General features: G+C 49.2%; 1 protein-coding gene across 1 annotated transcript in view; it reads right to left on the minus strand.

Annotated features, from left to right (window-relative positions):
- Nucleotides 1-9,017: 9,017 nt before the first annotated feature.
- Nucleotides 9,018-23,960, minus strand: part of LOC140420071 (solute carrier family 22 member 2-like) — a 68,837-nt gene continuing 53,894 nt past the window's right edge. The window contains exons 10-11 of the mRNA XM_072504098.1: nt 13,010-13,109; nt 9,018-11,206 (exon numbers count right to left, since the gene is read on the minus strand). Of these exons, the coding sequence (XP_072360199.1) occupies nt 11,095-11,206; nt 13,010-13,109 (212 nt within the window). The 3' untranslated portion in view covers nt 9,018-11,094. The remainder of the gene's footprint in view (nt 11,207-13,009; nt 13,110-23,960) is intronic.

Raw genomic sequence — 23,960 nt, forward strand, 5'->3', positions numbered from 1 at the left:
TGTGATTCGCTGGCCCTGCCCACACCTCTCGCATTCATCTGCTACCCCCTGAAAGAACCCACTCATTCTCGCCCGGGTCATATGCACCACCTGTGCACCACCTTAAACTGTATCAGGCTCATCCTTGCACAAGAGGAGGTCTTGTTTACCCTACGCAGTGCCTCACTCCATGCTCCCCCATTTATCCCCCCTCCCAACTCCGCTTCCCATTTCTCCTTGATCTTCACCACCCGCTCACCTCCCTGCTCCCCCAGCCACTTGTATATATCCCCAATTCTTCCCTCTCCTTCCACATCCGGAAGCAGCAGTCGCTCCAGCAGGGTGTATCCCGGCAACCTAGGGAACCCCCTCTAAACCTTGCATGCAAAGTCTCTAACCTGCAGATACCTGAACTCACTCCCCCTCGGCTCACTCACTCTACCCGCTCCCTTACCTCCTCCAGACTGGCAAATCCTTCCTCCAAATACAGATCCCTCACCTTGACCAGCCCCACTTCCCTCCACCTCCTGGCTCAAACCCATGATTCTCGCACAGCGGCGTTAGCACCGACATCCCTTCCATCCTAAAGTGCCTCCTGAGCTGAGTCCATGGCTGGGATTTTCCAATCCCGTGGCCAAGTTCTGACGCCGCCGTGAAAAGCGGCGTGAACCACTCCGGCGTCAACGGTCCTCAATTGTCAGGTATGCACCCCTTCCTACGGGGCTAGGTCCGAGCCAGAGTGGTCTCTGCTGCTCCAGCCGGCGCGAGTCCACGCATGCGCGCTACGGCCGACGGGTTCGTGCCTGCGCGTGGGTCCCCGTCTCCGCGTCGGCCCCCGGGCAATATGGCGGAGCTCTACAGGGGCCCGGTGTGGAGGAACATAGGCCCCATGGAGCCAGCTCACCCGCCGATCGGTAGGCCCCGATCGTGGTCCAAGCCACCGTGGAGGCCCCCCCCCCCTCCCCGCCCCTCCCACCAGGACGGCCCCCACAGAGACACCTTCCAGGTCCCGCTGTGTGGGACCATACGTGACCCATACTGGTGGGACTCGGCCGAACTCGGCCAGAATGTGGCGACGAAGGGCTTTTCACAGTAACTTCATTGAAGCCTACATGTGACAATAAGCTATTATTATTGTTTCCTATCATTGCTGGAGAAGAGGGCCCACATCAGCAAGGGAGAGGCAGCAACCTGGTTGGTGGAGCGACAGTCGCAGGAACATTGACCTCTCCGGACAAATACGTATTATAGATTGACAGGGCAGCACGGTCCATGGGTAAAGCTGATGGAGGTCACCCACCTCCTTGGTCACAATATTAGAAGATGCACTGCCACTTGGCACATAACAGTCACTAATGCTGCATTGATGTCACCACACCATTTGATTGGAGACGTTAGGGCTGTTTTCCTTGAAAAAAAGAAGTTTGAGGGGAGACTCAAGAGAGGCATTCAAAATCATGGGGAATCAGGGCAGAGTAGATCGGGAAAATGTGTTCCCACTTGTGAAAGGATCGAGAACGAGAGGGCATGGATTAAAATAATTGACAAAGGAAGCGACACGAGGAATGATATTTTCCCGCAGCGAGTAGTTAATGCCTGGAATGCACTGTCTGGGAGTGTGGTGGACACAGATCCATCTGAAACATTCAAAAGGACATCACATTGTTACCTGAAAAGGGAGAATGTCGGGTTGCGGGGGTAAAGTGGAGCACTGTGTGAATTGCTCATTTGGAGAGCTGATGCAGACATTGTGCGCTGAATGGCCTCCTTCTGCGCTGTAACCATTCTGTGATTCCAACTGAAATGCCACAATATGCACAGTATAGAGCGTGAACCCTTTCCCCATGTCAGCAATAAATCACGGCTTTTAGCTCCCACGGGTCATTCAAGGGTGACAGAGGAGTAAACAGAGGGAGGAGGGACCTCCAGTAGGGGGTGAGGGCTCTGCGGGTGCACCTGACTCATGCCTGCTCTCCAGCAGTGCCGATACGTACAGCTACAGGAGCAGCTGTTGGAGACAGGAGCAGCAGCGTTCCCCAATGCAGGACACTCCAGGGTCTTCACAGCTCAAATCTGCGGCGAAAGGGAATGTGGAAAAGTCACGGAGATTTGAGTGTTTCTCTCAGCATTTCCAGAGACAGTGTGTATACCCTTGGACAGAGATTGGAGGGATCTCCATCTCTGGTAAATGCCATGTCTGAGGCATTTGTGCTGATGCTCAGCTCCATAGGAAGAATAGGCGCCTGCCTGGAGATTCAGTCGCGACAGGCCACTGAGTGTACACTGGTCCAGACCAATGGCCTACACATTCTGACTGTCACTTTAGACAGGATGGAGGAAAGCCTCACCTTGGTGACTCAATGCCTTACTGAAGAACAGCAATGTGATCTCCATCTCTTGGCTATCAGGTGGGCCATGAGAGGGAAGACGGAGAAAGAGCACATGGAAGTGGGGGCTCTTAAGGTGCTACCATGTCTCATCTTTTTGCCCCTCTACACTACCACACAGAGAATTACATGCTGCCTTGTTGACAGAGTTTTCCCCGGCACAGGTGCAGCTGGAGCAGTCTTGGTTGAGTCCCAAATCCAGGGAACATCCATCACAAGTGTCTATCAGAGCAAGAGAACAAGAAGTCAGCCTTTAACTTTGCTGAAGCCACAAGCATTACACCAGGTGGGAGTAAAAAGAAGTGGATAGGAAAGATATAATAGTCACACAAGGTTGTGTATAACAATGTTCATAACAGTACATTCATTTTTTTTAAACAAACAATTTTATTGAGGTATTTTTTGGCATTGTAAGCAGTTACAGATAACAGAAATGTGCAAACATCAATATAAAACCAATACTTCAATCAAACCATACTGCACATGCCCGCTCCTCTCCCATGGACATTACCCGCCTATTTATCCCTCCTACTCTGCTCTAATCTCCCCCCTCCCCCCCCTCCCCCCCCCCCCCCCCTGCTGACGTTCACTCTCCTGCGAAGAAGTCGATGAGTGGTTGCCACCTTCGGGCGAACCCCAATACAGATTCCCTCAAGGCGAACTTGATTTTTTTCCATACCCAGAAAGCTTGACATGTCCGAAAGTCATAGTTCGGTCTTCGGGGGTTTTGAGTGCCTCCATGCCAGCAGTATTCGCTGCCGGGCTATCAGGGAAGCAAAGGCCAGAACATCGACCTCTTTCTTCCCCTGGACTCCCGGGTCTTCCGAAACCCCGAAAATTGCCACCTCTGGACTCACCACCCTTGTTTTCAACACCCGGGACATGACCCCCGCAAATCCCTCCCAGTACCCCCTAAGCTTAGGGCATGCCCAAAACATGTGAACGTGGTTCGCTGGTCCTCCCGCGCATCTAGCGCACTTGTCCTCTACCACAAAGAATTTGCTCATCCGAGCTATCGGCATGTAGGCTCGGTGAACGACCAGACAAAGCTCATGATGATTTTGCCGGTCCTTTTGAAGAAGGACTGTGGGATAAAGATCGGGAGGCACTGGAAGATGAACAGAAATCTAGGGAGGATTGTCATCTTTACAGTCTGCACCCTCCCCACCAGTGACAGCGGGAGTGCATCCCATCTCCAAAACTCCCTCTTCATTTGTTCCACCACTCTAGTCAAATTTAACTTCTGCAACCTGCCCCAGTCTCGTGCCACCTGTATCCCCAAGTACCGGAAACTTTCCCCAACCAGCCTAAATGGCAGCTCCTTCAGTCTATTCTCCTGGCCCCTTGCCTGCACCACAATCATCTCACTCTTGGCCATAATTAATTTGTGTTAAGTAATGGGTTGAGAGACATTGCAATTAGTTGTCTCATTTATGTTAAGTATCCATTAATTGACACTGATATGTAAAGGGGCTTCAGGTGGCCTCTGGGAGGTGGTGTGTTGTTAAGAGTTTTGTGCAGAGGCTGTGGAAGTGAAATAAATGGTGTTTGGTGAAAAGGAACAAGAACTTTAGACTCTTCATTTCATAGCAACTAAAACGTCTAACAATTTGTACCCTGAAAACTGGCCGAACTTCCTCAATGTTTCCAGTATATTTTCCATCCCGGCCAGTGGGTCCGACACGTAGAGGAGCAGGTTGTCCGCATAGAGCGAGACCCTATGTTCCACCCCTCCCCAAGTCATTCTCTTCCACCGCTTCGCAGCTCTCAACGCAATCGCCAACGGCTCTGTGGCCAGCACGAACAGCAACGGGGAGAGTGGGCACCCCTGTCTGGTCCCGCGATGCAGTCTGAAATAATCTGACATTATCCTGTTCATTCTAACGCTAGCTTTTGGGGCCTGGAACAATAGTCTGACCCAATTAACCAGTCCCTCCCCGAACCCAAACCGTCCAAGCACCTCCCACATATAGCCCCACTCCACCCGGTCGAAGGCCTTCTCAGCGTCCATTGCCACCACTACCTCCACCTCCTTGCCTGTTGGGGGCATCATGATCACATTAAGCAATCTTCTCAAGTTAGCTGTCAGCTGCCTGCCTTTCACAAACCCTGTCTGATCGTCCCCAATCACCTCCGGTACGCTGTCCTCAATTCTAATCGTCAGGACCTTGGCCAGGAGCTTGGCGTCCACATTGATCAGGGAGATTGGCCTGTATGACCCGCAGGATTCCGGGTCTTTGTCCTGCTTCAATATCAGCGAGATGGTGGCTTGCGACATCATCCCTCGCCTCATTAAAAACCCTTGTCAGGACCGGTCCCACTATCTCCGAGAACATCTTGTAAAACTCCACTGGGTATCCATCTGGTCCCAGGGCTTTCCCCAACTGCATGGCCTTTAGGCCCCCCAGTACCTCCTCTGCTCTAATCGGGGACCCAGCCCGTCCACTAGTCCCCAGCCTACTTTTGGGAAGGTTAGTCCATCCACGAACCTTTTCATCTCCTCCGGCTCTTCCGGGGGTTCTGAAGTGTACAGCTTACTATAGAAGTTCCAAAATACCTTATTCAGTCCTGCCGGGTCCTCCACTCTGCTCCCCTCCCCATCAACCACTCTACTTATTTCCCTGGCCGCCTCCCTCTTCCTAAGTTGCTGCGCTAGCAATCTGCTGGCCTTCTCCCCATGCTCATACACCACTCCCCTCGCCTTCCTAAGTTGTTCCACGGCCCTACTCGTGGATAGCACCCCCAGTTCCGCCTGCAATCTCCGTCTCTCCCTGAGTAGGTCCTCCCCCGGGGACCCCGCATGCTCCTCGTCTATCCGGTGAATTTCCCGAACCAATCTGTCCATTTCTGCTCTGTCCGCCCTGACCCTGTGAGCCCGAATTGAGATCAATCCCCCCTCACTACTACTTTCAGCGCCTCCCACAGGGTCGCTGCTGAAACCTCCCCGTATCGTTCACCTGCAAATAATTTTGCATACACTTTCGCACCCTCTCACATATCCCCTCCTCCGACAACAGTCCTACGTCTAACCTCCATTGCGGGCGTTGGTAATTTCCCCCCCCCCCCCCACCCCCGACCTGCAGGTCCACCCAGTGCAGGGCATGGTCTGAGATAGCGATTGCCGAGTATTCCGTATTCTTTACCTCCCCCACACAGTCCCTGCTCAAGATAAAGAAATCAATCCTAGAATACACTTTATGAACATGCGAGTAGAACGAGTAGCCCCTTCCCGTCGGCTGTCTGGCTCTCCATGGGTCCACTGCCCCCATTTGCTCCATGAACCCTTTCAGCTCCCTTGCCATTGCTGGGAGTCTACCCGTTCTGGGACATGACCGGTCTAGCCCTGGGTCGAGGACCGTATTAAACCTTTCTTGGGCCCGCCCCCGGCCCATGTGCCACGCCATTCTTGGCTCGCCTCTTGGCCGCCTCCACCTCCGCCCTCCTTTCCATTACCTACTTCAGATCCCCCCCCATGTCAGCAAAATAACTCCCCCCCCCCCCCCTCGCAACATCCCCCGATAACCCCACCCCTGCCATCCACTGGCTGTATTCTCTCTCCCCCCCCCCCCCCACCTGACTCCCTTGACTAGCCAATCTGCTAGCCCGGTGACTCATCCCTCCGGCGCCCCCTTGTCTCACTCCCATTGTTTCCCCGACCTCATCTCCCCACTCCCCAGCACACCGTCCCCCACTCCGACCCACTGGAGCAGCCTCACTAAGATGGGAAAGATCAAACAAGATGTAAATATCAAACAGCACCGCGAGGCTGCTCCAGGTACAATACAGATCCAGCGGTGTACACAGATAAGTGTTAACCCACGTCCCTTTCTGAGCACTAAAAAAAAATAATAACACCACAATAACCCAGTACCCGTACATCCCCCATCCGAGACAAACATAAAAACCATAGACATAAATGAAACAAAAGCCCCCGACCAACACCTTTAATCCCCACTGCTGACCGGCCACCCTTTTGTTACAATACAGGCTCCAGCGCACTCAGAGAGCCCAGCAAAAGGTACCCACCACAACGGAAAAAGAAAGGAGAGAAAAAAAAGCAACAGAAAAAAGGAAAAAGTCCATATGAGAGGAGGGGGGGAGGGTACATCACCCACAGGCAAAAATGGCCCACAAAAAATACACCACATGGCACCTTTAAAGCAGTAAACAGTCGACCAGCAGTCCAGGCACAGTAGGCATCTCCCCAAACAGTAATTCTCGGACCCTAGCTTGCGTCTGTGGGTCCTTTTTACGAGACCAGCCCCTGATCCCTCACAAAGTCCATCGCTTCTTCGGGCTCGGAGAAGTAGTGGTGTTGGCCCTGATACGTAACCCAAAGACGAGCCGGGAAGAGCAGACCAAACTTCACGTGCTTTTTGAACAACACCTCCTTAACTTGTTTAAAGGCTGCTCGACGCCTGGCCACCTCCTGGCTTAGGTCCTGGTAAATGCGAAGGACACTGTTATTCTGCGTGCTGCTCTTAGCGCTCTTTGCCCACTGCAGCACCCGCTCCTTCTCCACAAACCTGTGGAACCTAACCACCATCGAATGGGGGGTACCCCCCTGGACGCACCTATCTCGCCTGTACTCTGTGTGCCCCCACCAGCTCCGACGGTCGCGGACAGGCTTCAGCCCCCATCAGCTGCATCAACAGGTCCGCCACAAACGCTGTGGCATCTGCTCCCTCAGCCCCCTCCGGGAGGCCGATGATCCTCAGAATTTGTCTATGGGCCCTATGTTCCAGCTCCTCTATTCTGTCCAGCAGTCTTCTCTGTCTCTCCTTCAACCCATCGACTTCTAGCGCAGCAACCGTCTGCGCGTCTGCCTTCTCCTCCACCGCCTCCCCCAGCTCCTTACCTTTTTCGGCCTGGGCATCCAGTCTCTGGTTCAGCTGATCCACTGCCGTCTGAAGTGGGTCCAAGTTATCCCGCTTCAACGATTCAAAACTGCTCTTTATCACCTGCAGCCTGCTTTCCAGCGCTTGCTGGATCGCCGGGTCCGAGGTCCGTAGGTCCGCCACCTTTGCTCCCAGGTCAGCGTCCCCTGCACCTTGCCTTTGTCCCTTCCTCTCCCGTTTGCGCTGCTTTCTGCTCTCCCGCAGTTCCATGCAGCTCTGCTCGCTCCTTAGCCCCCCATGGCCGACCTTTCAGCTCTCCACAGTCCCGCAAAACCGGGGAACCAGGTCCTCAAATCCTGCCGGAGTGAGAGCCCCCGAATGTGCGGCTCACTCACTCATTGCCGCCACTGGAAGTCCCCATTCATATTTATTTTAATGAATCACTTTGTTTGAACTCTTCGTTCTCCTGCCATTCACTTTGTTGCATCCTGAATTCCAAATGGACAGTATCGTTCAGGTGGATAGTAGGGCTAGGTTGGAAGACGAGGGAAGGGTTTTTGTCTAACCCCCATGAGATCCACAGGGAAACCATGATCGATCTCTCCATGGAGCTCGTGGAGTACAAGCTTCCCCGGTAGTGGCTGGAGGCCCACTCTGCTGGGACACGTAAAATTGAGCATAAAAGTCGGCCTGAGCAGGGACTGGCAGGTTGGTTATTCCAACGGGCCTGTGATTCCCCTGGTCATCAAAGTCGTGAATGTAATGGTTGGATTTTTAATTTTGAGAAAGATTTGTAATGCAGCAGGGTCAGGGGCTTAAGGCCTGATGCATTCAGATAGCTGCAGATTGCCAATATGAGGCTGTTGTGAGTTACTCTGGCTGCCGCCCCTCTGGCCACATCATCCCCCCCACCTCCCCCCCACCACCCCTTGGTCAGCACCTTCCACTAGAAAGTGACCAGCCAATCTGATTGAGCAGCAACTCGCAGTGGTGGAACCTCCTCCATGGTTAAAACCAGAGAAAAGTTACTGAAACAGGCCATTCGGCCCATCATGTCTGCACCAGAGGAAATCCCACACATGTCACCAGCAGATCCCTGGAAGGAACCAGATTCTATGAAATTCTGAGCAGGATGTTCACTAACAATATGTACCCACGAGGAAGGAAGTCTTGTCCCAGGAGCTACAAATATCAGTAACAACCTATGTAAAAACCTGAGCTTCCGTTGCTCAATCATGGCGCAGACGTTAATCTCTGTCTGTATAAATGTAAGGTCGCCATAGTCCCAGATAACCATTGGCTGCTTTCCCCTTTGAAGGGGAGAGCTGACTGGCGGTGATTTAACCAGAGGATCACCACACCTCAGGCAAGGGGCAAGTTGAGAAGGCGGGGCCTTCACGAATAACCTCAGCTGGTATGGGAATTGAACTCATGCTGTTGTCAGCACTCTACATCACAAACCACCTGTCTAGCCAAACGAGCTAAACCTAACCAGCAGCGGAAATATCCCCTCCTTCAGGCCAGAGGTCTGTGTGCTGCTGGTGTTGTTGTTGCTGCTCCTCATCGGAGGCCCATGGTAAAGCTGCAGCAATTCCTCCCGCGCTGTGGAGAAAACCGACAGTTGGGAAGTTTGGATCAAGGTGAGTAAAGAAAGCCCAAAGTCGGCAAAGCAACTTCCTGAAAGTTAGAAATGACGCGCGGGAAACCCCAGCCTCTGAACAAACAGTGTGCGCACAAACCTCTCACTCAGGCAGGCCATCGGCTATGTGAGACTGAATCCAGGAGTCACAGATTACTCACAGAGGAGTCATGGTTATATGTGGGTTTAAAGCAGTTTATTAAGAAACAACACTTGAGGTATGATACATTAGCTAAGTCGACAGAAAAGACATTCAACTCATAACAAGTAAGGAGTCCAGTTCAAGTAGGACCATTGGTCTGCACAAACCTCTTATTCTTCTTTAACCTCTTCATTTGTCAAAATACCCAAGTGGGTTAGACACAACACAAGCTCATTCACACACAACAGTTTGCCCATGTGTCTCTTGGTTTTCCATTTTTAGCCCCCCCCCCCCCCCCCCCCCCCAAACCCATTATCGGGATGTTAACATTTACTTCATGGAGTCTTCTCTTTCACAAGTGGAATTACTGAAGGTTTACAACCAGGTGCCCCTGTAAAAGTCGATTTTAAAATCGGCACAGGCAATTGCTCATTTTTTTCTTGTTCCGCTGGGATCAGTGCTGGGACCTTTGCTGTTCGTAGTATATATAAATGATTTGGAGGAAATTGTAACTGGTCTGATTAGTAAGTTTGCAGACGACACAAAGGTTGGTGGAATTGCGGATAGCGATGAGGACTGTCAGAGGATACAGCAGGATTTAGATTGTTTGGAGACTTGGGTGGAGAGATGGCAGATGGAGTTTAATCCGGACAAATGTGAGGTAATGCATTTTGGAAGGTCTAATGCAGGTAGGGAATATACAGTGAATGTTAGAACCCTCAAGAGTATTGAAAGTCAGAGAGATCTAGGTGTACAGGTCCACAGGTCACTGAAAGGGGCAACACAGGTGGAGAAGGTAGTCAAGAAGGCATACGGCATGCTTGCCCTCATTGGCCGGGGCATTGAGTATAAGAATTGGCAAGTCATGTTGCAGCTGTATAGAACCTTAGTTAGGCCACACTTGGAGTATAGTGTTCAATTCTGGTTGCCACACTACCAGAAGGATGTGGAGGCTTTAGAGAGGGCGCAGAAGAGATTTACCAGGATGTTGCTTGGTATGGAGGGCATTAGCTATGAGGAGCGGTTGAATAAACTTGGTTTGTTCTCACTGGAACGACGGAGGTTGAGGGGCGACCTGATAGAGGTCTACAAAATTATGAGGGGCATAGACAGAGTGGATAGTCAGAGGCTTTTCCCCGGGGTAGAGGGGTCAATTACTAAGGGGCATAGGTTTAGGGTGCGAGGGGCAAGGTTTAGAGTAGATGTATGAGGCAAGTTTTTCACACAGAGGGTAGTGGGTGCCTGGAACTCGCTGTCGGAGGAGGTGGTGGAAGCAGGGACGATAGTGACATTTAAGGGGCATCTTGACAAATACATGAATTGGATGGGAATAGAGGGATACGGACGCAGGAAGTGTAGAAGATTGTAGTTTAGTCGGGCAGCATGGTCGGCACGGGCTTGCAGGGCTGAAGGGCCTGTTCCTGTGCTGTACTTTTCTTTGTTCTTTGTTCTTATAGCTCACCGCCTCAGTCTGTGAGTACAAGGTAACGGAGCACAGATGCCCATGATTCTATAAGTCTAATTAAAGCCCACTCCAAAGGAGGTGTAGCAGCAGCGATGGAGATTAAAAGGATGTAAGTTGAGCGACAAAGCTGTGTTTTAGCGTGTCAGAGAAATTCTAAATCAGAAGGGGTGAGATCAAGATCAGAACGTGCCTTACAGCGAAGCAACGTACAGTAATGGGGGCTGAGATGACACTAACGTTAGAAAACACTCTTATTAATAAAACCTTCTGACAAGTGGAAAGCAACTACTCAAGTCCCTTCTTCAGTCTGAAAATGGAATCAAACCATCAGAAGTTCACAGATAATCTTATTACACAGCATGTGGACTGAGGTAGGACCCTTCCTTGCCTCTCAGGATCACATATAAACTCTGCAAACATCACTTATCCATCCTTACATGAAGATTCTGTATCGGGTGAATCATAATCATTAATCTCTAATCTCTAACGTTTATGATTACAATAAAACTGAATTGCATGAATTTTTAGCAGAGCAGGACATTAAAACATTATTAAACTTGACATTTAATAATGTCAATAACAATGACACTATTAAATATCATTGACTGTTAAATATAGTTAATGCTTTTTTCAAACATATTAATCTAGCTCGAGGGGATCATCTTCTCTGAGACAGGTTGCTTGTTGCTACTTGTTTCCACTGAAGGATGTAGAGGAAACAGCTCATGAGTTGCCTTTGGGGCTGTTTTCTTCTCTCTGGAGAAATGAGGACATGTTTGTTATCAAAAAGGATTTAAAATGAATAAGGATGAGGCATTGGATAGACTGTCCGTCCGTACTTAAGACACGAGGACCAGATGAGATGTACCCAGAAATAGTGTGAGTGGAAATTGCAGAAGCACTGGTCATCAGGGATGGTCCCAGAGGATTGGAGAATTACAAACCTTACACCCTCGTTCAAAAAAGGGTGTAAAAGTAAGCCCAGCAACCACAGTTTAACTTCAGTGGTGGGGAAACCTCCAGTAACAATCATTTAGGACAAAATCAATGGTCACATGGTCAACATGGGTTAATTAAGGAAAGTCAGCATGGATTTCTTCAGAGAAGGTCATGTTTAATTAACTTGCTGGAGTTTTTTTGAAGAGATAACAGAGAGGGTCGATGAGGGCAATGCTATTGATGTGGTGTATATTGACTTCCAAAGGCATTTGATACAGTACCATACAACAGACTTATGAGAAAATTTACAGCTCATGGAAAAAAAGGGACTGTGGAAACATGAATACTAAATTGGATGAGTGACAGGAAACAGTGAGTAATGGTTAATGGACATTTTTCGGGCTGGAGGAAGGTTAACAGTGGAGTTCCCCAGGGGCCAGCGTTCAGACCACTGCTTTTCCTGATAAATATTAATGATCTAGATCCTGGTGTAGAGGGCACAATTTCAACGTTTGTGAATGATACAAAATTTGGAAGCGCTGTGCGCTGTGAGGATAATGTAGAACTTCAAAAGGATATGGATTTGGATTTGTTTATTGTCACGTGTACCGAGGTACGGTGAAAAGTATTTTTCTGCGAGCAGCTCAAACAGATCATTTAGTACAGGAAAAGAAAAGAAAAGAAATAATAGGGCAACACAAGTCACACAATGTAAATACATAGACACCGGCATTGGGTGAAGCATACAGGGGTGGGGTGTAGGGCATTCAAGAGGTCATTCGCTGATCATTTGATCATTTGAATAGAAACAATGTGCAGGGGTATGGGGGAAAGGCAGAGGAATGGCCCAAAGTCATGATGCTCGTTTGGAGAGCCGGTGCAGACTCAATGAGGCAAATGGCCTCCTCTGCACTGCAACATTTCTGTGATTCTGTGACTAGTGGCATAGAGGGACTAGGTCAACCTCAGCTGGAATATTTCATCCAGTTCTGGGTGCTGTGTTTTAGAAAGGATATAAAGGCTATGGATAAAGTGCTGGAAAGATTCATGGGTATGAGTCCAGGGCTGAGGAACTTCAGTGACGAGGATAGATTGGAGTGGTTAGGACTGTTTTCCGGAGAAGAAAAGAAGGCTGAGAGGAGATTTGATCGCGGTATTCAAAATCATGAGAGGTCTGAACAAAGTAGATGGGGAGAAACTGTTCCCACACATGAAAGGGTTGAAAACGAAAGGGCACAGGTTTACAGCAAAAGGCAAAAGAAGCAGAGGTGATATGAGAAAAAACTTTTCCATGCATCAATTGGTTCTGGTCTGGAATGCACTGGCTGAGAATGTGGTGGAGGCAGGTTAAACTGAAGCACTCAAAAGGGAATTACACTGTTATCAGGAAGGGAAGAATATCTAGTGTTATGGGGAGAAGGTGAGAGAGTGGCACCAGGTGAGTTCTCCATTTGGACAGCCGGTGGAAGCACAATGGGCCAGATGGTCTCCTTTTGCATTGTAACGATTCTGTGATCCTGTAAAACCTGGAGTGAATATTTTACTCAGTATGAGTTGCAGCGAAGGCTATCCCGCTCCAAGCTTAAGGCAAGCTTCACACACTGTTCACACTTTACATACCGTCCAATGTTTTCTGCATCTTCAATGGTCTCTGGTAAGGCCATTCCCATGGTTTCAGGTAAAAGTAAGACGAGTGCACCAGCAATCAAAGCAATCACCCCTGTAAATGAATGGGAACAATATATTTCAATACTGATTGTGGTCTTTTACTTTACTCTTGCAAAAAGCAGGTTGATATTTTAAAATACATCATAGAAACACTGGCTGCAAAATGTGCCTCCTTAGCACCCAATTCTTCAATGCTAAGAGTTTTGAGTCAATATTAGTGTCCATAAACACCACAGTTCTGGTGCCAACCATGCTGGATGCCATTTGATGGGGGTATTAGAATGCATTTAGTAGCACACTGAAAATATGCAGAATCGGTAGATTGTCGTGTCAGTCAGCACGAATGCTGATTTGATGGTAGCGCTGTCATTTTGGAGTTCAATGCTCCAGCTGATGCAGTCTCTTGAACACACACAACTAAATATGCGTCGAGCAGCAGGAAGGAGTCTCTCAACACTTCTGCTACTTACCGATAAGAAGCTGATTAATTTCTATCAGCCCTTTCTGTAGAAGCTTCTGGTTGCTAAAAGCTACAGTGGCTGGTGTGGCACCATGGCAGGGGCAGGGACAATATACGGAGGCGCTACAGAAGCTGCTGGAAGGTAGAGGAGGAAGGGGTGAAGGATCCTTCGTACGAGGTCATATCCACCCAGGGTGCTCAGGGAACAGCTCTCAGCAAGGAACAGTGTGTCACATGTCTACACTGATGAAAGGACATCCTCACTCAAATCAAGTCACTTGTCGCCACCACAACTTCAACCTCAGAGAACGTCAAGACACCATTGCCGGTGGCCATGATGATAAACATGGCCATGTGCATTTCTATGTCGGGCTACAATAGGTGATATTTGTAACATCTCACACTTTACTGTCCATTGTACATGAGGAAGGTCACTGGAACAGTATTCCAGGAATGCTGCATATGTTTAATTCTCTCTAAGGCCAGAAAGACATAGTTAAACGTTCATGGAATCCCTACAGTGCAGAAGGTGGCTTTTCGGCTCATCGGGTCTGCACCGACCCTCCAAAAGAGAACCCTACCCATGTCCACTCCACCGTTCACTCCGTTCTATCCCCATCCCTTAACCTGCATATCCCTGGGCACTAAGAGACATTTTGGCATGGCCAGTCCACCTAACCCGCATATCTGTGGACTGTGGGGGAACCTGGAGCACCCGAAGGAAACTCACCCAAGGCCGGTGTTGTGAGACAGCAGTGCTAACCACTGTGCCACCGCACTGCCCATAGGAGGGGTGCGCTTATGACTTCACAAATGTTCCCATTGTATTGGGTGCCATATAAAATCGAGGATGTAGTGTCACCATGAAAGGATTCCACTCCCTCAATGCCCAACTGGTGTGTGTGCGTGTGATCATGCGCAGAGAATTATGTAGGTCCATGCCCAGTATCCCGGCAGCAGTCGGGGTGGCTTCATTCTGCGGCAGTCCACTGTGCCATCTGCATTTGATTCACCCCAACTAAGCAATGGGTGTCTGTTGGGTAACAAGAGCTATCTTCTGATGACACAACACATGGCTTCAGTGGGTAATCCATGCGCACATGGGAAGCCACCTACATATAATGAAAGCCATACTGCCACAAGGAAAGCGATAGAGAAGGATAAGAGGATGCTGCAACAATGCATTTGCTGCCTGGACCATTCTGGAGGAGCCTTGCAGTAGAGTAGGTGTCAAGATGTGAGAAATGAACATTCTGTGTTGTTTTTGTGTTGTTTTTACATGTATATACTCTGGTTCACAATTAAGATGTCAACAATGAAGCATGATGGGAAAATTAACATGTCAAGTTCTGAGTAAGCTATAGTGAGCGAATTATTATAACGATGTACCAGGATGACCTTCGGGGAAGAACGGGATGTACAATAACAGAACTTGCTAAGCAAGGGGGAGATAGCAGGTGCAAGCAGGGGGCCTCGTTCTTATCTTTAACTGCCGGTCCAAGGATGTACCAGGAGCGGACAGAAATCACTATGCAAGGGGGAGACCAAATAAGGGATTACTAATAAGGGAACTGCCCTGTCTATAGTTTGTGGGATGTGTTTCTCACGGATTGTTTCCCACGGATTGTATTTTCATGGATTGTATATAACAAAGTGATGCTGTGTGAATCCTTTGTGTCTGCTATTGCTTACTGGAGGCACCCGCTCTTGCAAGATCGAAAATAAATACTTCTTCATAATTTGACTAAGTGTAAATCTTTTATTAAGTGAGCGGTGTTTCTCACAATTGGGAGCTCGTCCGGGATAGTTTTCATTGATCGAGGGGGGCGACTTAAGAGGAACCGAGACGATGCGTCCCGTTATTTAAACGGTCTCGTACTACATCTTGAGTAGTCACCCACGGTCAACTGAACACGTTCCTAGGGTAGTCATTCTGAAGAAGCAAGTAACGGATTATAGTGGCAGGCACGCCGTGAGTGACAGTCAGGCAACTCTGCATGGAGCAAGGTAAGAAAAACGACTTTTAAGTATTACCTTGTTGACTTGGGTTCGTATCTAAACATCCGCAAGGGCGGATTGATGATATAAGGACTCTGGAGTTTATATCTAGACATCCGTATAAGTGTATGGGCGGATTGATGATATAAGTACTTTCAGGATTGTGATTGTTTTGACGGACCGGTCATAACTCGACACTTTACTTAGAAATAAGTGAAAGTTGAGTACATTACAATGGGAAGTAAAAACTCGAAACAAGGAGACGGCGTTGATAAGAGAATCCCTAAGAATATCCCACCAAAAAGTCCAGTGGGTCGGATGTTAGTGAATTGGTATTTTGAGAGCCACGTACGAAAAAATAAGGACAGGAAAACAATGATAAAATTTTGTTGCTTCACATGGATAAAAGAAGCAATCCGTAAACCCCCGTCTTTTGGCCGAAATACGGTTCGGACGAAGATTGGGTGTGCCAAATTTTGAATATATATGTCAATGATAAAAGACCCTGTTCCGATAAAGAAGTAAGTTACGCGAGTTGTTGGCTTCCCGGCAGGAACGCCACCCGAATATATCCATTAATCCCACAGGGCGAAGACGTTCGCACAGCCCCTCTTAAAAAATGGGACGTCTTAGATAATTTGCCACCCCCTTCTAAGAATAAGTCAAACGACAAGGACTCGCCAAATTACCAACAAATGAATAAAGGCAAATCAGAGAAAGTCCCTGAAAAAGGAGAGAGTCAAATGATATTAAGATCCACGAAAGGACAGGGAAAGGAACCAGAAATAACAGAAATGAACCTCCTTCGGGAAGTCCCTATTGGAGAGGGAGAAGTAGGATTTGTAAATTCTCCTTTAAATTCAGGAGAAGTCAGAGCATTAAAAAAAAAAGATATCTATGTACGTTAATGGAAGACACCTTAGGACTGGTGGAACAACTCAATCAGTTCTTAGGTCCTAATATATACACATGGACCGAATTAATGTCCATTATGAGTATCCTATTCACGGGGGAAGAAAGGGGTATGATTAGAAGAGCAGGCATGGGACTGTGGGAGAATAAACACCCGACAGGGGGAAGCGAACCAGACAGAGAGAGAGAGATACAGAGAGAGACAGACAGAGAGATACAGAGAGAGAAAGAGACAGAGAGAGACAGGCAGAGAGAGATACAGAGACTGAGAGAGATACAGAGAGAGAGGCAGAGAGATACAGAGAGACAGAGAGAGAAAGAGACAGAGAGAGAGAGATACAGAGAACAGAGAGAGAGAGAGACAGAGAGATACGGAGAGAGAGAGAGACAGGCAGAGAGAGAGAGAGACAGAGACAGAGAGAGAGAGAGAAAGAGACAGAGAGGCAGAGAGAGACAGAGAGAGAGATACAGAGAGAGAGAGAGAGAGAGAAGGCTGCAACATGCCTGGTGTCGCTGTTTCAATACAGAGAGAGAGAGAGAGAGACAGAGACAGCTGCAACATGCCTGGAGTCACTGTTTCAATACAGAGAGAGAGAGAGAGAGAGAGACAGAGAGGCAGAGAGAAACAGAGAGAGAGATACAGAGAGAGAGAGAGAGAGAGAAGGCTGCAACATGCCTGGTGTCGCTGTTTCAATACAGAGAGAGAGAGAGAGAGACAGAGAAGGCTGCAACATGCCTGGAGTCACTGTTTCAATACAGAGAGAGAGAGAGACAATTTGTTACAGAGAAGGCTGCAAATACTGAACTATCACCCGTGGGAAGGCTGAAATAATCATTCGGGAGCAAATAGTTCCCCGATACGGGTTGGTAGAAAATATAGACTCGGACAGGGGAAGTCACTTTACCTCTAAGATCTTATCAACCGCAGTGTCAGTTCCCTGTCCGGCAAAGTTCCTAATATAGCATACAACCCTGCCAACCGCAGGGGCCCAACAACCAGGCATTTCAAAATAATTATTATAATTAATAAATTAATCAAATTTGATACTACTGATTCAGTAACATTTCAATAATAGTATTTCAGCTCAAATTCATCGATTGTAAGGGCTGGATTGCTGCCAAATTCCCGTTATCAGATGTCCTTGAACGATCTGTTCTTTTTAATCAAAGTTGTTTTGGTTTTTTTTAAGACCTGCTTCCACATGGTTTGAAGTTTTGATTTCCAGGCTAATTCTAAACATTTATTTTAAAATATCAAACACAATAACTTATTAAACATATAGGTTTTCTGTCGATGAATTCGTCGATTCTATTAAAGAAGGCACTACTAGAAGTTTGGAGATAAATTGGGACTTCCACACTCCTTGGCACCCCCCCCCCCCCCCCCCCCCCCCCCCCCTCATCGGGACGGGTGGAAAGGATGAATTAAACCCTTAAAAATCATTTGTCAAAAATAATACTAGAAACTAGGCTCCCTTGGACAAAATGCTTACCGATAGCCCTTCTAAGAATCCGAACGGCTCCAAGAAAAGATTTGGGGTTGTCCCCATACGAAATGTTGTTCGGATTGCCATACCTTGGAACAATGGGGGAATTGCCCATTGCAGAATGTAAAGATATCTATGTAAAGAAATATATACTGGCACTGTTCCTCATTATCATTCCTCAGGAGACAAGGACTGCTAGCGCAGACACCTCCCCTTGAATTCGCAGTCCACAAATTTAAACCAGGAGATTGGGCACTGGTGAAATCGTGGAAAGAAACCAAGCTTCAACCCACTTGGGACCGTTCCTGGTTTTGTTAACCACAGAGACTGCCATACGAACTGCGGAAAAAGGTTGGACTCATTACAGCAGAACGAAGGGTCCCGTTAAATCACCGCCTGAACAGGAACAATGGCATGTGGAGGCCACTGAGGAACCATTTAAGATAAGATTGAAAAGACACTAAATCCTGAACTGTTCAATAATATGACGAAACTACAGCTAAAATGGACTATGCAATGTATAATAATATTAATGATGTGGGAGTTCGGAATCGGTCGTATGATTACATTGACAATCCCAGAAAGTCGGTACCCTCAGGTAATACGGACTGATCTGTGCACCCTCATAGACTGCGAGTCAGTGGGGAAGGGAAAGGAGTTTAGGGTAGATTCTCTTCATTATTACCGAGGGGGGATGATTACGGAAAGGGAGGGCTGGCTGAAAAGGTTCTGCCAATTGCCCAGAGGGGCACCACCGGTCGTCTCCATTCACCAGATTAATGGTTATTCCCCCTCAATGTGCAATGCTGGAACTTGTCACCCCGTATACATCACCGTAAAACACACGGCCCGGATTGAGACAGGCAATAGGGTTTGTTCACTTAGAAATGAGATATTTGGGGTAATCATGAGAAATGGCAAGACTGAATGCTGCTTCCGTATTTTATTAGACCAGGGAGCAACTCCCACTAATGACACTAGGGGCGACAAGGCGGAGAAAGAACAGGGAGTCAAAATAATTGAAATAAAAGATTTAGAGCAAGCCTTTGAGATAAAAACCGGCTATGAGGAACAGAATGCGTGGATTGAGTGAGGTATTCGGCCCAGACGCTGAACAAAGACAATTGTTATGCTTGCGCATCAGGTAGACCACAGGCCCATATGGAGCCCTTTCCACTGGGGTGGACAGACAATAGAGGGAGCATGGAATGCATGATGGCCTTGTACCAAGATGAGAACGCCTGGGGCAACAAGACCTGCACTGCCCTATCTCTGATGTTTCCTCCTGTTAATAAGGAACTATCAGCAAACCCTCCCTCCTTCTTGGATACCGTGACGCATCATAAATCGTGTATAAGTCGTTCTGATACGGGGCTAAGTAAAGATATGGGAGACCTCAAGACTTGTATTGAGACTAAGAACGTGACCACCCAGGGCAATTACTCATCACTAAAAATACCACGTGCGGATATATGGTGGTATTGCAGAGGAAAGATTCCAAGAGCCACTCTGCCCCCCCCCCCAATGGAAAGGGACATGCGCATTAGTTCAGCTCGCCATTCCGTTCAGTATAGCCTATGAAAGACAAGAGGAGAGGGGGAGTGTAAAAGGGGAACGATCTAAACGGGGCATACCCACCTCATTTGATGACAGGATTTACCTGGACCCCGTTGGCATTCCCAGAGGAGTACCAGATGAGTTCAAAGCCCAAAATCAGATTGCAGCTGGGTTCGAGTCCCTCTTCTGGTGGGTTGTGATCAATAAGAATATGGATTGGATAAACTATATATACTATAATCAACAGAGGTTCATCAATTATACCAGGGACGCCGTGAAGGGCATAGCAGAACAACTGGACGCAACCAGTAGAATGGCCTGGGAGAATAGATTGGCTCTGGATATGATTTTGGCTGAGAAAGGTGGTGTATGCGTTATGCTCAAAGGACAGTGTTGCACGTTTATCCCCAACAACACGGCACCCGACGGATCGATTACCCGTGCGCTACAAGGGTTAACCACTCTGGCTGTGGAAATGGCAGACAACTCAGGGGCAGACACATCCATGACTGGGTGGCTTGAATCAATGTTTGGGAAATGGAAAGGGTTAATTGTATCCATCCTCACCTCCATCATCGTGGTGATAGGAGCATTGGCGCAATAGGCTGCTGCATCATCCCGTGTGTAAGAGCCTTGGTGCAGAGGCTCATCGAAACAGCCTTGACCAAGCAGATGCCCCTGGGTCAGGATACAATTTGCCTACTAGAAAGTGGGGAAACTGAAGGAGAGGATGGCCCCATAGAAAGGGAAGTTGAGAGGATGTTGGACAATTTTGGGGTAGGTTAGAAGAGGCTACGAAGTGTAAAAAGCAACAACAGTAAAAATAAAAAAATGGGGATTTGTGAGAAATGAACATTGTGTTGTTTTTACATGCATATACTCTGGTTCACAATTAAGATGTCAACAATGAAGCATGATGGGAAAATTAACATGTCAAGTTCTGAGTAAGCTATAGTGAGCGAATTATTATAACGATGTACCAGGATGACCTTCGGGGAAGAACGGGATGTACAATAACAGAACTTGCTAAGCAAGGGGGAGATAGCAGGTGCAAGCAGGGGGCCTCATTCTTATCTTTAACTGCCGGTCCAAGGATGTACCAGGAGCGGACAGAAATCACTATGCAAGGGGGAGACCAAATAAGGGATCACTATTAAGGGAACTGCCCTGTCTAGAGTGTGTGGGATGTGTTTCTCACGGATTGTTTCCCACGGATTGTATTTTCATGGATTGTATATAACAAAGTGATGCTGTGTGAATTCTTTGTGTCTGCTGTTGCTTACTGGAGGCACCCGCTCTTGCAAGATTGATAATAACTACTTCTTCATAATTTGACTAAGTGTAAATCTTTTATTAAGTGAGCGGTGTTTCTCACAAAGATTCTTGCCACATGCAACACAATGTTACCATCATAAGAGTCAGTCCTTGGCACCAGACCTTCACCCGCCAACCACGGAGCCTGAGGAGGAGGAAGGGGGAGGGGCAACACAGCTCAATGCCCCCAATAAACCCAACCCCAGGTCCTCATTCACCAACAGTTTCCCACTTTACCTTTTCTCTGTCACTCAGCATCACGGCGCTCGCTTGGCCACAGTGCAAAAATAAAATGCATCACAAAATCAGGGTAAACTAAACAAATTTATGAATCAAACCACGTCATAGTGCATACAATTATCAACCAATCAGTACTGGACATTTTATTGCCTTGTTCCTTTACCTGTCCCAGTGCTCCTACACACAAAGTGGATCTGTTGGTGACTCTGTTTCCTCTGAGTTTCAAGTTCCACACTGGAACTTGAGCATCAAAATCATGGTGACACTCCAGTGCAGTACTGAGGGAGTGCTACCAGTGTTGGAGGCGCTGTCTTTTACTTAAGATGTTAAATCGAGGCCCTGCATATCCTTTCAAGTGGGCATTAAAGATCACATGACAGGATTTCAAAAAGCAGCTGATGTCCTGGCCAATCCTTATTTCTCCAAACTAATATTTAATATTCATCTCTCAATTCAGTATCCCAAACACAACTGGTCACCATAATATTGCTGTTTGTGGGGTTTTGCTGTGCACAAATTTGCTGCTGCGTTTCCTACATTACAACAGCGACTGTACTTCAAAAGCAATTAGCTGTAAAGCATTTTGGGATATCCTGTCATCGTGAAAGACATAATGAGCAGGATTTTCCTCCCCCTCTGCGGCAACTTCTGCAACAGCGGATGGCGGCTCGCTGGTGTCCCGCGGCAGGATCTTCCGGTCCCAACATTGTCAACAGGGTTTCCCGTTCAACGCACCCCCATGGAGGAGGTGCACCGTCGTCGGTACTGTAAGATCCCACTGGCATGAACAGCCAGAAAATCCTCTCCTATATAAATGCAATCCATCTTTCCTCCCTCCCTTCCCTCTTTTCTAATCTCCAGTGATTGAAGTTCAGTGGGAGATGGTAGTTGGCCTTACACGTAGGAAAGTAAGTTTCAAGTGAGGGAGAGAGCCTGCAAAGGGATACAAACAGGTTAAGTGAGTGAGCAAACATTTGTCAAATAGAGGGGCGGGATTCTCCGACCCCCCCGCCGGGTCGGAGAATCGTCGGAGGGTTGGCGTGAATCCCGCCCCGCCGGTTGCCGAATTCTCCGGAACGGGATATTCGGCGGGGGCGGCAATCGCGCTGCCTCGGTTGGCGGGGCCCCCCCGCGGTGGGCCGAAGTCCCGCCGCTTTCAACCCACGCCAGGCGGCGTGGATTGAACCACCTTTGGGACGGCGGCGCGGGCGGCCTCCGGGGTCCTGGGGGGGGCGCGGGGCGATCTGGCCCCAGGAGGTGCCCCCACGGTGGGGGCACTCTTTTCCTTCCACCTCTGCCATGGTCTCCACCATGGCGGAGGCGGAAGAGACCCCCTCCACTGCGCATGCGCGGGGATGCCGTGAGCGGCCGCTGACGCTCCCGCGCATGCGCCGCCCGGCAAAGTCAGTTTCGCGCCAGCTGGCGGGGCACCAAAGGCCTTTCGCGCCAGCTGGCGGGTCGGAAATCAGTCCGGCTCGGGCCTAGCCTCTCAAGGTGAGGGCTCGGCCCCTCAAGGTGAGTCGCGCCGCCCGCCTCGGAGAATGGCGGGGCCCACAAAAATCGGCACGGCGCGACTCAATGGGCCCCGGGGTAGCCTGAATTCTCCAGCCCGCGATGGGCCGAAGTCCCGCCCGTCTTTTGCCGGTCCCGCCAGCATAAATTGGAGTAGGTCCTTACCGGCGGGACCTGGCGGCGCAGGCGGCCTCCGGGGCTCTTGGGGGGGGCGTGGGGGGATCTGGCCCCGGGAGGTGCCCCCACGGTGGCCTGGCCCGCAATCGGGGCCCACCGATCCGTGGGCGGGCCTGTGCTGTGGGGGCACTCTACCGTTCCGCACCGGAGGCTGTACCGGTCCGCCATTCCCGGTGCGGAAGCGAAGCCCTCTGCGCATGCGTGGGAATGACGCCATCACGCACTGGCACTCCCGCGCATTGGCTAACTCGCGCCGGCCGGCGGAGGCCCTTCGGCGCCGGTTGGCGTGGCGCCAAGCCCCTTTCCCGCCGGCGGGCGTGGCGCAAACCACTCTGGGGCGGGCCTAGCCCCTGAAGGTGCGGAGGATTCCGCACCTTTGGGGCGGCTCGACGCCGGAGTGGTTCACGCCACTCCGTCCCGCCGGGACCCCCCCGCCCCGCCGGGTAGGGGAGAATCCCGCCCTAGGTTTCCGCCTATGCTTTAATGAAAGCTGAGACACTGACCTTCACGTTCTGAGCAAAACCTTGTACCCGGATGGTGCCAAACCCCACTGTGCTCGTCGGATTGCATGCCGACTTACTGACAGGCCTGCCATTGAAAAAAGCATTTCATTGTGCACACTCATCAGCCTTCCATTGCATCCCAATCCATCAACATCCGCATCGGGCAGCACGGTAGCACAAGTGGAGAGCACTGTGGCTTCACAGCGCCAGGGTCCCAGGTTTGATTCCCCACTGGGTCACTGTCTGTGCGGAATCTGCTCCTTCTCCCTGTGTCTGCGTGGGTTTCCTCCGGGTGCTCCGATTTCCTCCCACAGTCCAAAGATGCACAGGTTAGGTGGATTGGCCATTATAAATTGCCCTTAGTGGGCAAATGTGTTAGGAGGGGTTACGGGGATAGGGTGGAAGTGAGGGCTTAAGTGGGTCGGTGCAGTCTCGATGGGCCGAATGGCCTCCTTCTGCACTGTATGTTCTATGTTCATCTGAGTCCACTGCAGCAGAGTTTATGTGCACCTCCTCTTCTGACTAGCTGTTACCTGCACCGCCCTTCCCCCTGATATGGCTGAAGGGATGGGCATCTCAGATCCTGCCTCTGTGCTGGTCTCTAAATTAGGTGCAGTGCTAGTTTGAAGCTGAGAGCATAGAATCGAATGATGATGTTTCTTCATCATCACTGTCTCCTTACTCTTCCATCACTGCCTGACTAGGTTGCAGTCTTTGGGTATCTGAAAGGCACAAGGATAGGG

Source organism: Scyliorhinus torazame, chromosome 1, assembly GCF_047496885.1.
Source record: "Scyliorhinus torazame isolate Kashiwa2021f chromosome 1, sScyTor2.1, whole genome shotgun sequence".
Lineage (NCBI taxonomy): Eukaryota > Metazoa > Chordata > Chondrichthyes > Carcharhiniformes > Scyliorhinidae > Scyliorhinus > Scyliorhinus torazame.